The 18,659-nt window shown below is 40.2% G+C and overlaps 5 protein-coding genes across 5 annotated transcripts in view; 2 read left to right on the top strand and 3 right to left on the bottom strand.

Annotated features, from left to right (window-relative positions):
- The window catches only part of LOC133717704 (AAA-ATPase At2g18193-like), a 9,927-nt gene extending 8,010 nt beyond the window's left edge, over nt 1-1,917 (bottom strand). The window contains exons 1-2 of the mRNA XM_062144419.1: nt 612-1,917; nt 64-499 (exon numbers count right to left, since the gene is read on the bottom strand). Coding sequence (XP_062000403.1) covers nt 64-499; nt 612-1,613 — 1,438 coding nt within the window. The 5' untranslated portion in view covers nt 1,614-1,917. The remainder of the gene's footprint in view (nt 1-63; nt 500-611) is intronic.
- A 1,206-nt stretch (nt 1,918-3,123) lies between these two features.
- On the top strand, nt 3,124-5,457 carry LOC133727231 (F-box protein PP2-B10-like). Its single transcript, XM_062154840.1, has 5 exons — nt 3,124-3,221; nt 3,302-3,749; nt 3,930-4,126; nt 4,247-4,365; nt 4,848-5,457. The coding sequence occupies exons 1-5, from the start codon at nt 3,174-3,176 to the stop codon at nt 5,245-5,247; spliced, it is 1,212 nt and encodes a 403-aa protein (XP_062010824.1). The 5' UTR covers nt 3,124-3,173; the 3' UTR covers nt 5,248-5,457.
- A 2,221-nt stretch (nt 5,458-7,678) lies between these two features.
- LOC133727232 (AAA-ATPase At2g18193-like) lies at nt 7,679-9,413 on the bottom strand. Its single transcript, XM_062154841.1, has one exon. The coding sequence runs from the start codon at nt 9,328-9,330 to the stop codon at nt 7,954-7,956; it is 1,377 nt and encodes a 458-aa protein (XP_062010825.1). The 5' UTR covers nt 9,331-9,413; the 3' UTR covers nt 7,679-7,953.
- Nucleotides 9,414-12,291: 2,878 nt separating this feature from the next.
- Nucleotides 12,292-15,260, top strand: LOC133717718 (uncharacterized). Its single transcript, XM_062144437.1, has 5 exons — nt 12,292-12,767; nt 13,088-13,169; nt 13,275-14,051; nt 14,284-14,544; nt 14,841-15,260. Exons 1-5 carry the CDS (start codon nt 12,350-12,352, stop codon nt 14,998-15,000), a joined length of 1,698 nt encoding a protein of 565 aa, XP_062000421.1. The 5' UTR covers nt 12,292-12,349; the 3' UTR covers nt 15,001-15,260.
- A 176-nt stretch (nt 15,261-15,436) lies between these two features.
- Nucleotides 15,437-18,313, bottom strand: LOC133717742 (AAA-ATPase At5g17760-like). Its single transcript, XM_062144466.1, has 2 exons — nt 17,038-18,313; nt 15,437-16,156 (listed from the first exon to the last, which is right to left on the bottom strand). Exons 1-2 carry the CDS (start codon nt 18,034-18,036, stop codon nt 15,641-15,643), a joined length of 1,515 nt encoding a protein of 504 aa, XP_062000450.1. The 5' UTR covers nt 18,037-18,313; the 3' UTR covers nt 15,437-15,640.
- Nucleotides 18,314-18,659: the final 346 nt, after the last annotated feature.

The raw sequence follows: 18,659 nt of genomic DNA on the forward strand, positions 1-18,659 counted from the left end.
ATCCAGATCAAATAACATCTTTGTAAAACGCAGCACTACTCTTGGAAAAAATTGGGTGAGTACCTTTATCAAGTTGTTCCAACTCTTCTTCGAAACTCTCTGCTTTATTAGTCCCTTCATCCTTTGTTTTTTTGCTATCAACCTCTATCTTGCATTTGAGAAAATTGACAAGCCCTTCAAGAGCAACATCAGCATCATCACTCTGCATAAGCTCCTCAGCAACCTGTGCGGGGGTGACCTCTGTGCTCTCTATCAACCCTTCAATTTCTCCACAGAGCCGATGAGGGTTGCTCTCATGAATGCCAAGGTAGTTAGAGGCCAAGATCCTGAACCCGCTTGGAGTACAATAGGACATGTGAATGTGCACATCCATTCGTCCAGGCCGCAACAATGCCGGGTCTAGCCGATCCTTGTGGTTAGTGGTGAAGATGATGATCCTCTCATCTCCAACACATGACCACAGACCATCAATGACATTAAGTAGACCTGAGAGTGTAAACTGCATAATCATAACAAATCATCTCAGAATCTCAATGAGGGAATATTAAATTATTAATAACCATAACATGCTTGAGACAATGAATTCAAGCTTTATTCAAGTATAAACTGACCTTCATTTGTGATGGTCTATTGTATCTACTCCCCATAAACTTCTCAGCTGCCACCCGATTTTCGGCTTCCACACTGCAATCAATGTCCTCAATTACCAGAATAGAACGATTTGAAGTAGATAGAAGCACACTCCTCAAGTCCGAGTTCCTAGAAATACTAGAAAGCTCCAAATCATATATGTCAAACTTGAGATGATTAGCCATGGCTGCAATCAAGCTTGATTTGCCTGTTCCAGGAGGACCGTACAACAAATACCCTCTCTTCCAAGCCTTGCCAACCCTCTTGTAAAAGTCCCTCCTCCTCACAAACCGATCCAAATCATCCATAACCATTTTCTTCTGCTCCGGATCCATCGCCATTGTCTCAAAAGTTGCAGGGTGCTCAAGGCCTATCGAACGAGAGCTATTGCCGCCGCAGCTGAAAATCTTCAACAACTTCTCCTCTTGCTTAATGTCCTTGGCTTTAGCAAGCACATACGGCAAGTAACACTCCATCACTTTTTCTTTGTGTTTGGCGCCAAACCTCAACGTAAAGCACTGTTTTTGTGGCTCATTGTCATTTTGAACAGCATCTGATCTCTTAACCGGGCAGATATGGCTCCACTTGAGCTCAATGTCCTCAAATGTGTCGATGATGGTGGCAGCTTTCGCATTGGCGAAACTGATGGTCTTCTGGTCATGGGTTTTGCTCACTAGGAGGAGCTTGTCGGAGGGTTTGACCTTGGTTGCAAGATAGACCTCGGCGGCGTCATAGACTTGGTTTTCAGTCATCCGAGAGGCAGAGTATAGGTTGATCACTAGAGTCATGTCTTCGGAGCTCCGAGAAGGGAAGAAGTAGTCCTTGAGTTTGTTGAAAATGTATAACCGGAGCGGCTTGGGAAGGATTTGCTCGACCATGGCTCGAACCAACTGCACAAATGCGGTGAAGGAGGCGTAGGCTGAGAACAAGGCGGCCGGAGTTGTTGGTATGTCTTTAAGACTGAAATTCTTGAAGGGAAACATGGTTTGCTGAGGAAGTTGATGAACCGGGAGGGTTTTGGATATGGAGGAAACAGGGGTTGGTTTCAATCTGAGATAAAATGGGTTTTCATCTGTAGAAATGAAAGGTCAAGCATTGATATAGCTAGAGAGGACATCTGCCTCTCAACGTGTTTGTACTGAGAAAAGTGATGAATGGGAATCTTTATGTGCAGGCTGATTTGATTTGAAAAGAGATTTCTGACTACTGATGTACATGTAGTTGGATTTATTCGATTTTAGCAAGAGATAAATTGGTTCTTCTTTCCTGAAATTAAAGTTCATACCGAAGAAGTCCCATACCGAAATGGCAATACTAGTACAAGCATGCTCTGTTCACAATTAAAGAAGATGAACAGAGTACTGTTTTGATGGAAAAGCCGTTTTTACCCCCAATAATATCACTGCACATTTTGCACCTGTCTTTTCTTTCAAACTTCCTCCAATTATTGAAAGACTTTGGAAATGAGGGTGAGATGGTAGCAAAACAAAAGAGAGCACTGCGTTTTAGTATCTCACACTTATCTACCATGATACCATGCATCATGTCTAAAACAGAGGTTATCTGGTTCTAGTGTAATAATTTTTTTTTGTTATTGACCAAGAGACCGAAAGCGGAGCCTCCTTTCTGTTCATTCTTGAGTTGATCGAGTAAGTTCACCAAATGATTCATTACATCAGAATTCAGATACTCCCATTAGGAAGTAGTTTTATTAAAATGGTAAACCGTCTCGCCATTCACTCTTCCATTTTAATTTTCTTAGCAATATATAGAGATTCTAATAGGATGTTGGTTGAACCTACAAAGAGACAAACAGATGAGGCCTATGGTCCCAATCTTTTTGGTTAGCAAACCAGATTCTATTGTTCTTATTTTTTCTAGAATTTTTAGAAATGTAGTATTCTTTGACCGATATATATATATATATATATATATATATATATATATATATATATATATATATATATATCTTATCAAAAGTATATTTACTTTATATGGTTTGGTTATATTGCGGAGGAAATCAAAGAGCATAAATTTTGTGTCAGATCACAACAATAAGTTAGAAATTATGTGAAAGTAATAGTATAGCGCACACAATTACGCAGTATGCGTTGTAATATGTTGGGATATATGTTTGGTTAGAAGTTAGAAGTAGGCCCTCAATGACTTTTAGATTGCATTGAAAATGACATACTCGTAACTAATTCTTCTCCTTAATGAAATACAAACAGTCTTTTGATCTATTATTAACAGTGTGCCTAGTAGCTTCCCATGCATATTAATAAGAGGTTTGCCTTAGTCTAAAGAGTATTTGACACGCAACCTAGTCAAGTGTTAGATATTATTCTTCTGAGTTCTCAATACCGTGTGCTGCATTTACTTTGTTATAATAAACGTCAGGTAGGTAGTAGGTAAACTGAAACTAATTATAATCTAATTGAGACGAGAAATATTTTGATAATTTCGGAAATTTGTTAGGTATTACCCGCACAAGAAAGCAAAAAAAAAAAAAAAAAAAATCGTATATATATTAACATGGCTTCATGATTCCTTTACAGAAGGCTGAAGCAGGTTGTTGTTCTCGCACAAAGGTACTAATTAAATCTAGAATTGCACAAAGGTTTTTCACATCTTTCAAGTTGTACGTCTTGTATAATAGTTGTACGTGTAGGTATATATATACAATAAGATGAATGCAAGAGAAATGTTTCTCGCAATAGCAGGAGCATTTGTGGAGTTGTACAATTATGTTAGAGGGCCTATGGTGCCGCAAGCAACTCAATTAAGGGATGCAGTAGTGAGGATTCATGAAAGCTGGGCAGGTCAAATTGCAGAGCCAGAATTGATGATCAGTAGTATTCTCGAATTGCTTAATACGTTCCAAAACATTTATACCGGACTAGGATTGGTTTGTTTGGTGATCTCCTTTGTTCTAGGATTGCTTTGGAGAGCGTTTGTTCTGCTGATTTCTGCTTTGGGTGTATGGATTTCCTATTTGATTTTGACAGACCATGATTGGCACGGGCTGTTTCTGACAGACGAAAAAGGCTTTACACTTTTTGCAAGTGCTTGGCTTGGTTTACTGCTACTCTACCAAGCACAGAGTCTGCTTGCCAAAGGTAATGACAAATAAAATTAATGTGATGAATTTCTCCTCCCTCTCTTGGTTTTTAGTTTTGTTCGTTCTCTTTGCTTGTCGAGGTACTTCTTCCCATAAAATTACTCTAAAGAAAACTGATACTCTTTCATTAGTTCACCTATTTTCTTTTGGGTGTTAATTGTTTCATGCTTTCATGCAGTTTGCCTTTGCGGTATAGAAACCCTGGTAATATGGGTAATGTATTCGATGACGACTAATAAGGAAATCCCTTGGGATCATTCTAGTTTCCCTGAAATCATCTCCCGATCTGTTGATCCGGTGCCCCATTATTCCTCTCCGTCAGACCTCTACCGCAGTCTCTGCGTTTCCCCCATCTTCCTTGACGAAGGCCATTTGGTTCGTAGATTCTCTCCCTGTTAAGAGTATATCGGATGCATATATGCAATGTAAATTTGTCATTCTTGCAGCACTGTAAAATATTTTAGGCTGTTTTGTGCACAATCAATATTTGAACAGAGTTTTGCGTATGATCGGGCGACTGGTAAAAAATGCTGGATGCTGGGAGCCAGGCTTTTACTTATTGATTTGGCAGAAATTCCAGAATACTGGAACTGGAGTTCTGTACCCGAATCCAGGTTTTTCTCTTTTCTCATGTCTCCCTAGCTTATTGGGTTGGTAGTTGGTACTATCATCTTATTATTATCATTCTTTTCTCCAATAGCTTTAAAAAAAAAAAAAAAAAAACTAGGATAATAGGGATGAGGAAGTTATAGAGTTTTTTTTATATGTAACTAGATACCAAACACACCCTATGGGTGTGGATAACTACGTAGGCAGTTATTTCACAAAATGTGGAGAAAACTGCTCCACCTTTTTTTGTTTTTATTTTTATTTTTTGTTAAATTTCTTTATATTTTCTTTTATTTTGTGAATTGGCTTTTTTATCCTTCTCGAATATTTCAGTTTAAAGGTTTTTTAATATTTGAGGGCTAATTTGGTAAAATATTTCTGTTTTGGTTGACAAGCTCTATTTTCTTAATAATAGTATAGATAACCATAGAATAGTTGAAGATGCTCCCCGTCAGGTTTATTAACTATGATGTTATTTTAATCACAGGTTCTCCCAAGTGGCTGAGCTCATATTTGTATATCGTCTTAAGATCAAGGGATCCATAACGACATATATGTTGTCTCCGAGAACAACTTATGTAGCTTACCTTGTATATAAGTTTCCAAATATATCTCGATCTGGTTTTCATGAAAGCCCTGTTAGCTTGCGTGTAGTGCGTGTAGTTAATATTCAACGCAGAGTTGTAGCTCAACATAATCGTGTCTTCCTGATAGGAGATATGGCTTCACAAGCTCGAAGGAGAAATGATGGATGGATGGAGATTGAGTTCGGTGAAATCTCCTATATTGAAGATAATGCTACTATAGAGTGTATTCTAGAGGGATCTGAAAGTTTTATGAGAAAAAGAGGTCTCATTGTGGAAGGTATTGAGTTTAGGCCTAGATAGAGAAAATTTATGTAGTAAAACATTAGAAATATATAATATCTTCTATACAATTTTATCTTTAGCAAATTTTTTTCTCAAGCAATGTATGGTTTGATGGAGATCCAAGCTTACAGTCTGCTGTCGGTTATGGAGTGATCCCTTGCTTCCAGGGTTGTTTACCGACTTACCTAATATCAGGATGCTCTTTTACGTTTGGCGCTCCTCTTTGTAATTTTTTTATTATTATTATTATTTTTTTATCAAATAAACAACTCATATCCAATAATTAATCTAATGTGAGTCGAACTCACAACCTCCTACTTATAGAGGGAAGACTTATGTCACTAGACCAAATGGTACTAGGCTCCTTTTTGTAAATTTGTAATATTGTTATTATCTTTTATTTTGGTTTTCAGACTTTGAAAAATCGTAAAAAAAAATATTGGGTTGAAATTTTTGAATTCCGCTATTTATTGAATTTCTTTAAAAATCATAATTTATGGGGAGAAAAAATTTAGTTAAAAAATAAAAAATTCGATTTTAGCCAGAAAAACATGTTTGTAGTCCACGGATTTTGATAGAAAATTATGATCTCGAACAATTTTTTTTTTTTTTTCAAAGAAGGTTCTAAATTTGATTTCCGTATGATTAAAAAAGCATACGACATCTTTCGGTGTGTTGAATCTCGCTTGAGGATGCACCATTTGCCTCACTACACAAGAGCACCGTTAGCTTCATTAAACATGCCCAATGTTTGGTTCACCAGACATGGACATTGTTAGTCTCATTAGAGCAAGTCCACCGGTGTTGGATTGCCCGGGCAAAAAGAAGGAATGTTGATGTGGTTGCCGGGGTATGCAGAAAACCAGTTTCCACCGGCCCAAGCTTGACCGGGCAAGTCTTGCCCTTCCATGCCCAAAGCCATAAAAACGGGCAAGCCCGTGACTAATTCCATGACCAGTCTACCTAGCTGCCAGCTCGGCTCGAGGAACCCACATGGCTGACGTCACCCACTGACGCGCGGAGAGAGACGCGCCGGAAGACTGCGTGGAACGCACGGACGACGCAGAGCGAGCAGCAGTGCGTGTGGGAGGCCTTCGATCTCCTTCTGGGCTGAGTGGTGAGGTTAGGCACCACTGTGGGGAGGACGAGCGGGCCGAGGCGAGCCCGTATGGCCCGGGTCCGCTGCCGGAGGACGCACGACGGCGCCGGAAAACTCGGGTCGGGTCGGTCTGAGGGGACGAGGAGGAGAGAGAAGAGAGAGTTTCAGGGGTGAAAGTGAAGAAAGAAGAAAAATCTGTCTTTATGAAAAAGGACCAGAAATTTTTGCTATTTATAGAAAATTTTCAGATTTCAAAAATTCATAATAAATTCATACGAACTCCGAATATTGCGTTCCATGTATGCACGAGATCGTATCGACGATCTCTATAACTTTCATGAAGGAAGTTTTCCCAAATTACGTATGTGTAAAAAGTCGATTTTCGAGACCCCCTAAAATTATATAATAATGAACAGTGTTGACCGGGCAAGAAAAACAACGGGTGTAAACCCATGTCCAGTGGCAGTGAATGGTAACTTGACTGGTCGAATTCTTGACTTCTCGACTTTGCCTTTTCTTGACTACGGGTGCACTTGCTCTTAGCCTCACTTGTCATGCTGCCCAATGTTAGCCTCACTTGCATCTCCACTATTAGCCTCACAAACCTCACCTACCATGCCTATGCACAATTAGCATCACTTGCCATACCCATGATCGATCTTCTACCATTATATGATACTGGTCTTTATTGACACATGCGACATTTTATTCTTATTTTTACTTTTTGGAAGAAAAAAAAGTAGGAAGTTACAACGGTAAGATGTGGGAAGTTATATCTGTAGAAAGTGGGATGAATTTCTTTTTTTCTTTTTCTAAATTTTTATTTATATTTATATTTTGCTATTTACCATAATATCTCTCATATATTAAAAAGTATTTTAAATTAACCTATAGTCTAAGGATATTTACGTCAATTCACACTCACTTTGGCTAACAAAGTGGGTTATCTTAATAATAGTATAGATAATTCATTGTCTCATGTTTGGATTTGTATTTGTCAACCTAGGTTCTAACTAATCTTTGGTAGATGAGATAGAACCTCTGACCTGATCTGAATTAGTACCTCCCCATGACCCCAACTACTTTAGCTAACTCGAAAATTAGTTATGTGTTTTTAGTTTTAGTACTAACTTTCATAGTAAACAGAAAACAAGCACTATATCATAAAATACAACGTGTAACTGGGAACAGGATACAGTTTTTTTTTTTTTTTTTCTTGTTTTTGGTCAAGATATACAAAAATAACAGACAAGTCTACAACTACAATTACGTGAGTCGCTGCAGCACAAATGTTTCCCTTTGGGCCTTCGACCCGTTACACCAAAATAGAAAGGAAAATAACATACAAAGAGATCAAAAGCGGAGGTGCTCCTTTCTGTTCATTCTTGAGTTAGGTACACCAAGTGAGCCATTACATCAGAATTCATTCAAGATATACTCCCATTAGCACTTTGGGCTTCCGTTCAGTTAATCCCAATATCTGTTTTTTTTTTTTCTCTCTATCATTGTTCGAGAGAAAACGCAATGCCTCAATGAATTAAGTTTAATTTGGATTTTGGAACATGCTTCAGGATCTGAAGCAAGGGGAGATGCAAGTTCATCATCAAGGTCCATTTTTATGCATCTTATTTTGCTTCTTCTTGACTTTCAGTTTTATCAGTCCCTCCATCCTTGGTCTTATTGCTCTCAACCTCCGCTTTCTTTCTTTTGAGGAAATTGACAAGCCCTTGTAGAGCAACATCTGCATCATCACTCTTCATCAGCTCCTCAGCAACCTCGGCAGGGGTGACGTTTGTGCTCTCTATCAACCCTTCAATTTCTCCGCAGAGCCGATGAGGGTTGCTCGCATGAATGCCAAGGTAGTTAGAGGCCAAGATCCTGAACCCGCTTGCAGTGCAATACGACATGTGAATATGCACGTCCATTCGTCCAGGTCGCAACAATGCAGGGTCTAACCGATCCTTGTGGTTAGTGGTGAAGATAATGATTCTCTCATCACCGACACTTGACCACAAACCATCTATGAAGTTGAGCAGGCCAGAGAGCGAAAACGTATTGTTAGAGCGTTGAACCCGGCTGTCTGTCTCCCGGTTTTCGGTTTCAGCGCTGCAATCAATGTCCTCGATCACCAAGATGGACCGATTTGAAGTAGCCAGCAGTGTCCTCTTTAAATGATAGTCGCTGTGAATGGTACTAAGCTCCAAATCATACACATCAAAGTTGAGGTAATTAGCCATGGCCGCAATCAAGCTAGATTTGCCGGTACCAGGCGGACCATATAACAAATACCCTCTTTTCCAAGCCTTCCCAACCCTCTTATAGAACCCCTTTCTGCTCACAAACCTATCCAAATCGTCCATGATCATGCTCTTCAGCTCCGGATCAATAGCCAATGTGTCAAAAGTCGAAGGGTGCTCAAGATCTATCGAACCTGAGTGACTCGAATTGAGCTTGAGCACCTTCTCCTCTTCGTTAATCGCCTTGGCCCGAGCCAACACATATGGCAAGTATGCTTCCACCACCAACGCTTTATGCTTCTTAACGAACGTTAGCTCAAAGTGACGCTTATCACTACCATGATCCTTGCTTTCGGTGCACACGTAGCGCCACTTGAGCTTGATGTTCTCGAAAGAGTCCATGATCTCCTCATTTTTCTCGATGGCAAGGCTGATGGTCTTTTGCCTAGGGGTTTTGCTGACCCTTAGACGCTCGTTGAGGGGACTGATCTTGGTTTGGAGGTAGACCTCCGCCGCCTCGTAGACTTGGTTATTGTTCATGCTGGACTTCTCGTCGACTATGAGGGTGAGGTTGGAGGATTTAGGAGTGTAGAAGTAGCCGAGGAGGGAGTGGAGGTAGGAGCGGAGCTGGTGGGGGATGAGCTGGTCCGCCATGGAACGAGCCAACATGAGGAATGCGGCCAAGGATGCGTAGGCGGAGAACAAGGACGAGGCTGTTGCGGGCAGGTTGGTGAGATTGAGGGCTGGAATCATGGTGGTGTTCATTGTGTTCCTCTGAATTTTGATTCAGGTGTGGGACGACGAAGAAGATTGTGAGGTGGGGTTTATATACAGTGAGTTGTATGAGTGGGGAGCAAGGAAATTGCTTAGTTGAGAAGCAATTTGTCTATGTTATATAATAAAGTCGGTTTATGACACGTTGACAAGTCATGCCCATTGACCATTGTGAAGTAGGATTATTCATTGGGACTCATCACATCACAGCAAAGCATGAGGAAAAGAAGATAAGTCATGGTCTTAGGGATAATCTAATTCTGATAAAGGTTTAATTAATTCATTTGGCTGGCCATGCAAGTATTTGCCCAAGTATACTTGGTGGCCAAGTTTGGTGATTCTAGAGTGTAGGTTGTTATTGCCAAGTGACAAGTATACAAAAAATTCCAGTACTCAATTATAATTATGAAATGAGAATGTGACAATTAAAGAATAAAAAAGTTAGGACATTGGGACTTCAATCCATTTTAGACCATATTTATTTTTTGTAAGGTTTTAACATGCCAACTAATTCTAAACCACATTGAGATAAAACTAGGAATGGCAATGGGGCCGGTTGGGGATGGGGATCACAATATCATCCCCATCCCCGAGGTCATTCTCCACCCCCATCCCCGCCCCAATCCCCAATAAAAATATATTGGGGATTCCCTGTCCCCATCCCCACTGGGGACTAAGCCTCCAAACCCGCCCCAAATCCCCAATAAGAATTTAATAAATAAAACAATTTTTTTCTCATATTGTCTTTTTAAAAATCAAAATCTACAACAAATAAAATTAAAAGCGAAAGTGTAGCCATTAAAGTAAAGTAGTAAATGTATATATTTGTGATTTATATTATAAAAAATAAATTTATATATATATATATATATATATTTGAAGGGTAAATATATGTATATATTATTGGGGCGGGTTTGGGGATGGGGATCACAATATCACCCCCGCCCCATCTCCAATCTTAGATAACGGAGATTGGGGATCCCCATCCCCTTTCCCCATTTGTCCCCAAATTCTCCCCCCATTAGGGGCGGGTATCCAATGGAGCTCCACCCCGCTGGGGATTTTTGCCATCCCTAGATAAAACATTTCGACTATAAAGATAAAGATGAGATTCGAAAAAATATGAACTTCAAGAATAATGGAGATTTTTCAAAAAGCAATATTTAATTTTCGACTTGGTCATCAATTCTGAGTTTCTGACAAAGACAAGAGAAATCTGATAAACGAAGTATTAGGGCTAGTTTGGGATTGCTGTGACTTTTTAAAAAAACTGCTGCTGCTGTGTTGTGAGAATAATCAGCTGTGAATTAAAACAGTTTCGTGTTTGGTAAATAATATTTTTAAAAGTGCTGTTAATATATAAAACAACTGCAGAGTATGTTTTTATCTACAGCAGCTTCTAAAAGCAACCTCTAGGCTGCTTCTAAAATCTGCTGCCAGTGACCTATAACTTTCAATTAAAGCTACTTTTTATTTATTTACCAAACATAATAAAATCTAAAATTTTGAACAAAAGCTGATTTTTTAAAAAGCGAAGCAATCCCAAACGGGGCCTTAATCACATAATGAAATTAAAGTGAAAACCCAACTCCCTTTTATAAGAATATAATTTAAAATAGAAGCTAATTTCTCTCTCTGAGCGGAGGGAACTAGGGTTTTCCGAAGGGTCGTCTACCTCCGTCCGACGGCGCGTCTATGGACGCTGTCGTCGGACGGGATCTATTATCAAGCAATCACAGGTCCCTCAATCGGGGTTCTCTTGCTCCGGATCGGGGGTGTTGGTATCAGGTCGCAGGGGTGATCGCGGTGGCGGGGTGGGTGCGGCTCAATTCTGGCAGGACGAAGTGGTGGGGCAGATGGGAGGTGGAGGTCGGATCTGAGGTGGTTCTTCTCAGGCTGGTTGGACTAGGATGGCGGATGCTCGATAATCTGATTTGTTTTGGGGATGGGAGTATTTCCAGATCCGATCGGGTCATGGTGGCTGGTCGTTCGGCGTCTTGGGACAATTGGATTGAAGAAGAGGTGGCCGGCGGCGAGCTGTTGCAGGTTTCGATCCGCTTCGGTGGTTTGTCCGATGCTGATAGCAGACTGTTGCAGATGGTGGCTGGACGCAGGGGAGGGTGGTCTGATGCAGGCGGGCGCGGTCTCTCTCGGGCGGCGGCGACTCGGCGCAGGTGGTGGCGGCCCACTGCTTGGGTCCGAAAAGAATTGGGCTAGGCCTTCAACTGTGGCTGCGGTATCATTGTCTCCTCGGATCATGCTTGGGTTTGGGCCCACTATTTGGGTCTGGTCGAAGCTGTTTTATTTTTATTTTTAACAATTTTTATTTTGTTATATTGTCTAGGTTGGTTGCGTTTTATGCGCCCAATAAAATCCTACAAACATTGTGTAGGCCTGATAGGGCTCTGTGCCTGGGTATGCACTCTACGTGCCTTGTCTGCTCTAGGTCCGTGGCGACTTATTTGCTTTGTCAAATGGGCGCTACCGCCTAGCGGCAAGATGAGACTAAGTGCCGTCGGATCTACTTTTCGGCGGCAACATAGGAGGAAAGCTGTGCTAAAGCAGGTATTTATGCTAGGTTGTACGCGGGGTACATATAGTGTTATCTTTCCGCTATGTCACTGTTATGATAAAGCAAATGGAGTAGCTATTGCACTCTTTGCTAGTTGGTGCTTGTATTCTAACAAGTCTCCTATAGAGATTTCTGATATTATTTTGGAAATTTTTCTAGATGCTTATGGTAATCAGGGGTTTAGGCTTAATGTTCCCCCCTTGTATTCGACAGTTTCATTAATCAAGGCTTGAGAGCAGCCGCACCAGCCCTTTATTAAAAAAAATAAAAATAAAACAAGATATAGAAATTACGGTTTTAAAGAGAGTCCGTTTATTTTAATTCGACAATGTGTTAAATTCATGGAAAATCTGTCATAATTATCAAAAATGAAAATAGTATGTACTATACAAATTGACCTTGAAAAAGTGAGACGAGAACGAAGTAGGGCAAAGCAACATGAGCTTGAAGCCTGAAACCACCGGCGAAACTGGTACAAAATGGCGGTTCACATGGGAATCCCAATCCCACATCCCAACCCTCCGCCTATTCCTATTCGATTCCTCCACCACCCCCTCCACTCAATGCCACGACCTCAAGGTCCACCTCAGCCTCTCAGACTCTCTCGTCCTGCTGACCTGGACCGCCGCCGGCGCCGGCGAAGTCTCGCTCAGGGTTCCCATGCCTAGGGTTTTGCTGGACGACGAGTCGCCGGTCAGCTTCAAAGCCTTGGATGACCACATTGAGGTCAAGCTCGCCCTTCTTCTACCTGTTGATCACTCTATTGTGCTCAACTTCGACTCTATACTCAGTTTGAGTGAGATGAGGTTGAATGGAGACGAAGAGAATGGAGCGAAACCGCTCTCGGTGGACTCCGGTGAGCTCAAATTGTTGCTTGATCATGAAAAGTTTTGAACTTTCGGTATATTGATTTGTGTATTGCTGAAAGACTTTAGCTTTTTTTGTTCTTGGTGTAATTATGCGAGTGCTTAGTGTTTGAGAAGTTGAAGCTGTTTCTGATAGTAAATAGATTAGTATTGTTACTATTTTTTTTTTTTTTTACCCAGTTTGCTGTCACAGATGTTTAAGAAGATGATTTTTCATGTGTGCAGTCATAGATTTTTGAATGTGTAGCTTTCTTTTGTTGTGTACAAACTGCTGGTTCTTATGATGTGATGCTGGTTTTGGTTGGTTCAGATGTAAAGAGTCTATCTTCTGGGGGAGATGTTCACTTTTATTGCAGAAGTTGCTCATATAAGTTGACTGCAAGACCCCTTAGGTAAGATGTAGTGACTTGCTGTGCCTATAAGTTTGATTGTAGTCATTGTACTAAACTAGTGAAAATCTGTTTGACATGTGCTGTTTTGGCATTTTATTAATGTAGCACTTTTGTGGAAATGCCTTCGGTCAACTGGCGAGAGGTGGCGGATAACTGGTTTGGGAATTGCTGCTGTTCGTTTGGAGAAGTTAGTGAGAAGCTGGTTGCTGGATATGCAAATTCTTACACAAGTAAGATTGGTGTGTGCCTGGTGAGCTCTACAAATATTACACTTTGCAAAGATGATCTTGTTGAATGTGAGTTTCTCGAATCGGGTGTATGTGAAAGACAGGATAATGAATCAGATGCCAGTGGTGAGCGTGGTCCTAATGAATCTGAACTTGCTCCTGGAAGTAATGGCGGATGTAATGAGATACTAAAGTCAGAAAATAAGGAAAAGTATATAGATGCCGATTGTAAAAGTGACGCTACTAAGGAAGAAAGTAACAGTGAGGGTGTGCCTCGTAGGGGTTCAGAATCGGATTGTTCTGTAAGATTGACATCAGTAGCAGTATGCTGTGATGATATGGAAAGTCATGTGCAAAACTATGATGGTGAAGGCTGCAGGCATCATTTGTCTGGATCTTCTACAGAGCAAAATACGGAGATTCTGAAAAATCACAAATCTTTGCTAAATGGGTTTCTTGAAAATATTTTCATGGTTAGGTCCTCCAATCTTTCAGTAGATGTTGAATGGGTTGAATTTTTCTGCCCTCAGTGTTCATCTCTCCTTGGAGCTTACCCTTGTGATAATGGTGGCAGACTTATTGATGGTGGTGTTCGATTGTTTAAATGCAGTATTGCAACTAGTCTTCCAGTTGGTGGGACAAGAGACGTTTTCAGGTTGGCTTATAATGATCTACAATTCGTATAGCTCTTGGACCTGTTTTTACCTTTACTGTATTTTATGAAGAAAATCTCTCTCTTCTGGTGGGCACTCACAGATGCTCACCCATCTCTTATGTCCACCTTTGCATTTTTCTTTGTTCTCCTTTTCTATTTAGTATTGCAGTTTGTTCGAGTATTCATGTGGTGGATATAAGCTTAATTTCATTTAATTTGTTCCATGGAACAGGAAGTATACCTTGGAGAGAATGTTTGCAAACCAGCTACTCGAATGTGCAAAAGATCAATTATCATTTAGGACCGTGGTTAGGGACCTGAAACAAAGATCTCCAATCCTGCAAATTGTTCTCATAAATACAAATTCTTGGTCTAGCACTGGTCATTGTTTGGTCACACAGGGCAATACCAAATCAGTACCAAAGATAGATCTGCATCCTGTCATCAAGGTGCTATTTTCCGAGTGCAGCAGCAGCACTGAGTCTCAATTAAGGTTGGTTTAATATTTCAGCTCTTTATATGTTTTAATGAGTCATATGAAATATGCAATGCACATCCTGAAAAGTGTTCCCAGAGTAGCCTTAGTACATACAGGAATATAATATTCTCCCTGTGATTTTAGTCAGGGATATTCCATTAGACAGCTGTGCTATGTGCAATAGGATTTTTTTTTTTTTTTGGGAGAAATGCAATAGGATTTATGTAGTTCAGACTAGTATCCATCTATGGTCTCTTTTGTCCTATATGCTTTCTTTTACTAGCTTTATAATATAAGAGGAACTTGTGTAGGATGTTGGAAGATTCAGTAACAAAGGATGTTGCTGAGGAGGTTTTCATGCTGACACATCAGATAGAAGAATTAATCAAGTCTCTTTCAGCAAGACGGGATATACTTCCACCTTCATACTCATCCCTCGAGGGTTTATCTTTGTCATCCATGCCAATGTAGGAGTATTGTAGACCTCAATTTGATTCCGACATCTTTGGCCAAGAGATTTGCCAAGAGTGACACAGCTGAAACTTGTTAGGTAGGGGGAGAAGGAAGCATATTAAAGAGGTGATGATGTGTAACAATGGAAGATGAGGAGACTAGGAGAGTTGATTTTGTAACTAGCTTTAAATAGGCCAATTAAGTTTTGAACTTGTAGTTTGGAGCTATGTAGCATGTAATTTTTGATATAGTAGACTTGTTTTTGAAAGAGCTTGATCCATAGTTTTCTCTTACTTTCCTGGCTACAGATACCTTCTCTCTGTTAATGTTACTGTAATTAACAGCATGAAGGAATGAGCTTTCAAAATCGATGCAAGCCACAAAAAATTGGTTTTTCAGTTTTGATTTTGGTGTAGGAGTCTGTCAAGGCCGTTGTACGAATGATCTTAAAACATGGTTCTTGAGAATCAATAGTTTTATTCATATTTTCTAGTAATTTCCTCAAAAGAGAGGTTTGTGCCGGAATAAAGAGGGCTTAAACAAAACTGACATTGATATCTACATAGCCTTTACTCAGTTATTACAATACAGATCTCCAGGAAGTGAAACTAAGCCCCAAACTCAAGCATCAGTGTTGTGTAAGGATCATGGAGAATAATTATGCATAATAGTTGGCTTTAGCTGATAAACGGTTGCTGCATCTTTTGGTGGTGTTTTTCCTACTATTCCTCACAGGTTTCTTCTGTTTGTTCTCAGTTTTCTGCCTCTTTGCTCCTTTCACTCCGATCTTCTTTTCATTCTGAACCTCGCATTCATCTCCTTCCATCTTCTTCCGCTTTAAAAGCTTGACCAGTCCTTCAAGTGCAATATCAACTTCTTCACTCTTCATCAACTCTTCTGCTACTTGCGCAGGGGTCACCTCTGTTTCTTTCAGTAAGCCTTCGATTTCATCATAGAGGTAGTGGTGGTTCTTGATACCCAAGTAGTTTGAGGCCAAGAGTTGGAAGCCATGGTATGTGCAATAGGACATGTGAATATGCATGTCCATGCGTCCAGGGCGCAATAGAGCAGGGTCTAACCTCTCCTTGTGATTAGTGGTAAATATTATGATCCTCTCATCTCCACAACTAGACCATAATCCATCTATGAAGTTCAGTAGTCCAGATAGTGTTAACTGCAAGGATTAAAACAGTTAAAAATCTAGTACAGTGCTAAGAGTGCATTTTCTAACAAGAGTAAGACTATCGAACACATTTTTAAACCACATTTACTTATCACATTATATGGTAGCAGATGTTCGCTTAATCAACATATCACCTGTTATATAATGTGGTGAACTCATTAAATTCATCCTAGTCAATTAGATCTTGCCAAGGTCTTCTCTTAAACTTGAGGGCAATGAGAAACCAGAAAGTTGTTTGCATCTAACAAAAGTGACGTTGAAAGCTAATCATCATTTACAAACTATAGGGCCCAAACTATATGTGAAGAAACTACAAAGCAATTTCCTACCTAACCCAATGTGAGTGCTACCACATTTGAATCAAAAACAAAAATACAGGAGAGAAAAAAGAGAGCAGGTCCTGAGGTGGGGTTGCTTGATTGTGAAAGGGGATGCTTTTCTGGGTTATGAGTTGTCGATTGATGAAATGCTCCTCAAGTGGTTCTACAGTATATAATTACATGCTAATATAACCAATCAGATGCTAACACAACCCAAATTAAGATTCACCAAATCACTAAATCAAGCTCAAAGCATTTCATTTCACCCCACAAATCATATCACCCTGCACTCTAGTCCTTGGCTGTTCACTCACTAGGTGGACAATGAAAAGAAAGAAAGGGAGAACAACAATCTAATAATAATCTATACAATAAGAGGAAACAATGCATCAAAGAAAAAAACGTGACAAATTCTTCGCAGTTGATTAGTCTATGATAAACAGATTCTAAAACCGATTATAGTTAGTGGTTAATAGTAGTACCTAATTATATCTGTGGACACAAAAAGCTTAAAGTTGTCTGAAAATGAAGTTAAACAGGAGGAGAACAAACCTGTACATCAGGCACTTGCTTTCTTCCATCTCCATGTCGAACCCGATCAGGCAAATCAACACTACAATCAATGTCTTCAATCACAAGAATGGACCGATTTGCGGTGGCCAGCAACAGTTTTCTCAGGTCAGAATCACGAAATATATTAGCAAGCTGCAAGTCATAGACATCAAACTTGAGATAGTTAGCCATGGCTGCAACCAAGCTTGATTTTCCAGTGCCTGGAGGACCATACAACAAGTACCCTCTTTTCCATGCCCTCCCTACTTTCTTATAGAAGTCCTTCCTCTTCACAAACCTGTTAAGATCTTCAATAACAGCATTCTTGAGCTCCAAATCCATGGCCAGAGTCTCAAATGTTGAAGGGTGTTCGAGGTTGATGGAGTCCCACTTGAAGCCATTGTAAGGGTGGTGGTGGCCGGAACTGTTTAATGTGTACATCTTCAAAACCCTTTCTTCATCTTTGATTGCTTTGGCCCTTTCAACAACATAAGGCACATAACAATCCAAGATTTTGTCCTTGTGCTTCTTGTGGAACTTGAGCTCAAAGAACCTCTTTTCGGACCTTGGAGGCGAAAATGGATCGTTGGGGTTGTTCTGTCCAGACTCGGCACAAACAAACTTCCACTGGAGCTCAATCCCTTCATAGAAATCCACCAACTTCTCACCTTTCTCGAGCCGAATTGTTAAGTTATTAGCCTTCGGGGTTTTGCTGATTTTGAGCCTTTCAGTCTTGGGACTGATCCTCGTGCACAAGTAAACCTCTGCAGCATCATAGAGTTGGTTTCGGCTTATGCTATTCGATTCCTCGATGACTAGTGTGAGCATAGTGGAGTGAGTTTTGAAGATGTAGCGGAGAGTTGAGTAAAGGTAGCCTCTAACTGGCTGAGGTACTAGCTCATTGGCCATGGATCTAAATAGCATCATTGAGGCTGCCATGGATGCATAAGCAGAGAACAATGATGAAGGAGAAGGCATTTCTTTGGCGGAGAACATCATGGTCGATTACTTTAGAAGGTTTGGAACTGATTTGGTTTTGGTTTTGTGACAATGTTTATGAAGTGTTTGAGAAGAAGAAGAAGAAGAGTAGGAAGTGATACAAATAATTGATGGCTTTGCTTGGCTAGTTGGCTTTGGTTTCTTTTTCTTTGGAGTTTTTTAGATACTGAGTGTCCGAGTGTGTGTGTAAAAATGTCTTTGTGTGTGTGAAAGTCAGTGGAATTCTTAGTATAATAGGTCCAAAAGAGAGAGAGAGACGCATGCTTTCTTTTTCCAATTTTTTCTTTTGTGTCATGTTTTGGTCTCACTTTTCTCTTTAGTATATACTTGAATTATTATATTGGAAGACCAGAAAGCTTAATTTCTACAAGCTTCGGGCGCAAGCAACAAGGCCATGTGAGGTGGTGACTTCTACCTGGGTCATGAGGTCTGCTTGTGTATACAGTTCTTTCCTACAGCATGTATATGCATCATACGTCTAATCCAGCGATTAGGCATGTGTGAGACTAAAATTATGCAACTATACTGTTGCACAGGTTGAGACAGTTGTTCAATTTAAGTTTCGAGCATACAAATTTTATTATGAGAATACCGTTGTCTATATTATTGGGTGCAGATCTTTT

Source organism: Rosa rugosa, chromosome 1 (assembly GCF_958449725.1).
Source record: "Rosa rugosa chromosome 1, drRosRugo1.1, whole genome shotgun sequence".
In the NCBI taxonomy this organism is placed as follows: domain Eukaryota; kingdom Viridiplantae; phylum Streptophyta; class Magnoliopsida; order Rosales; family Rosaceae; genus Rosa; species Rosa rugosa.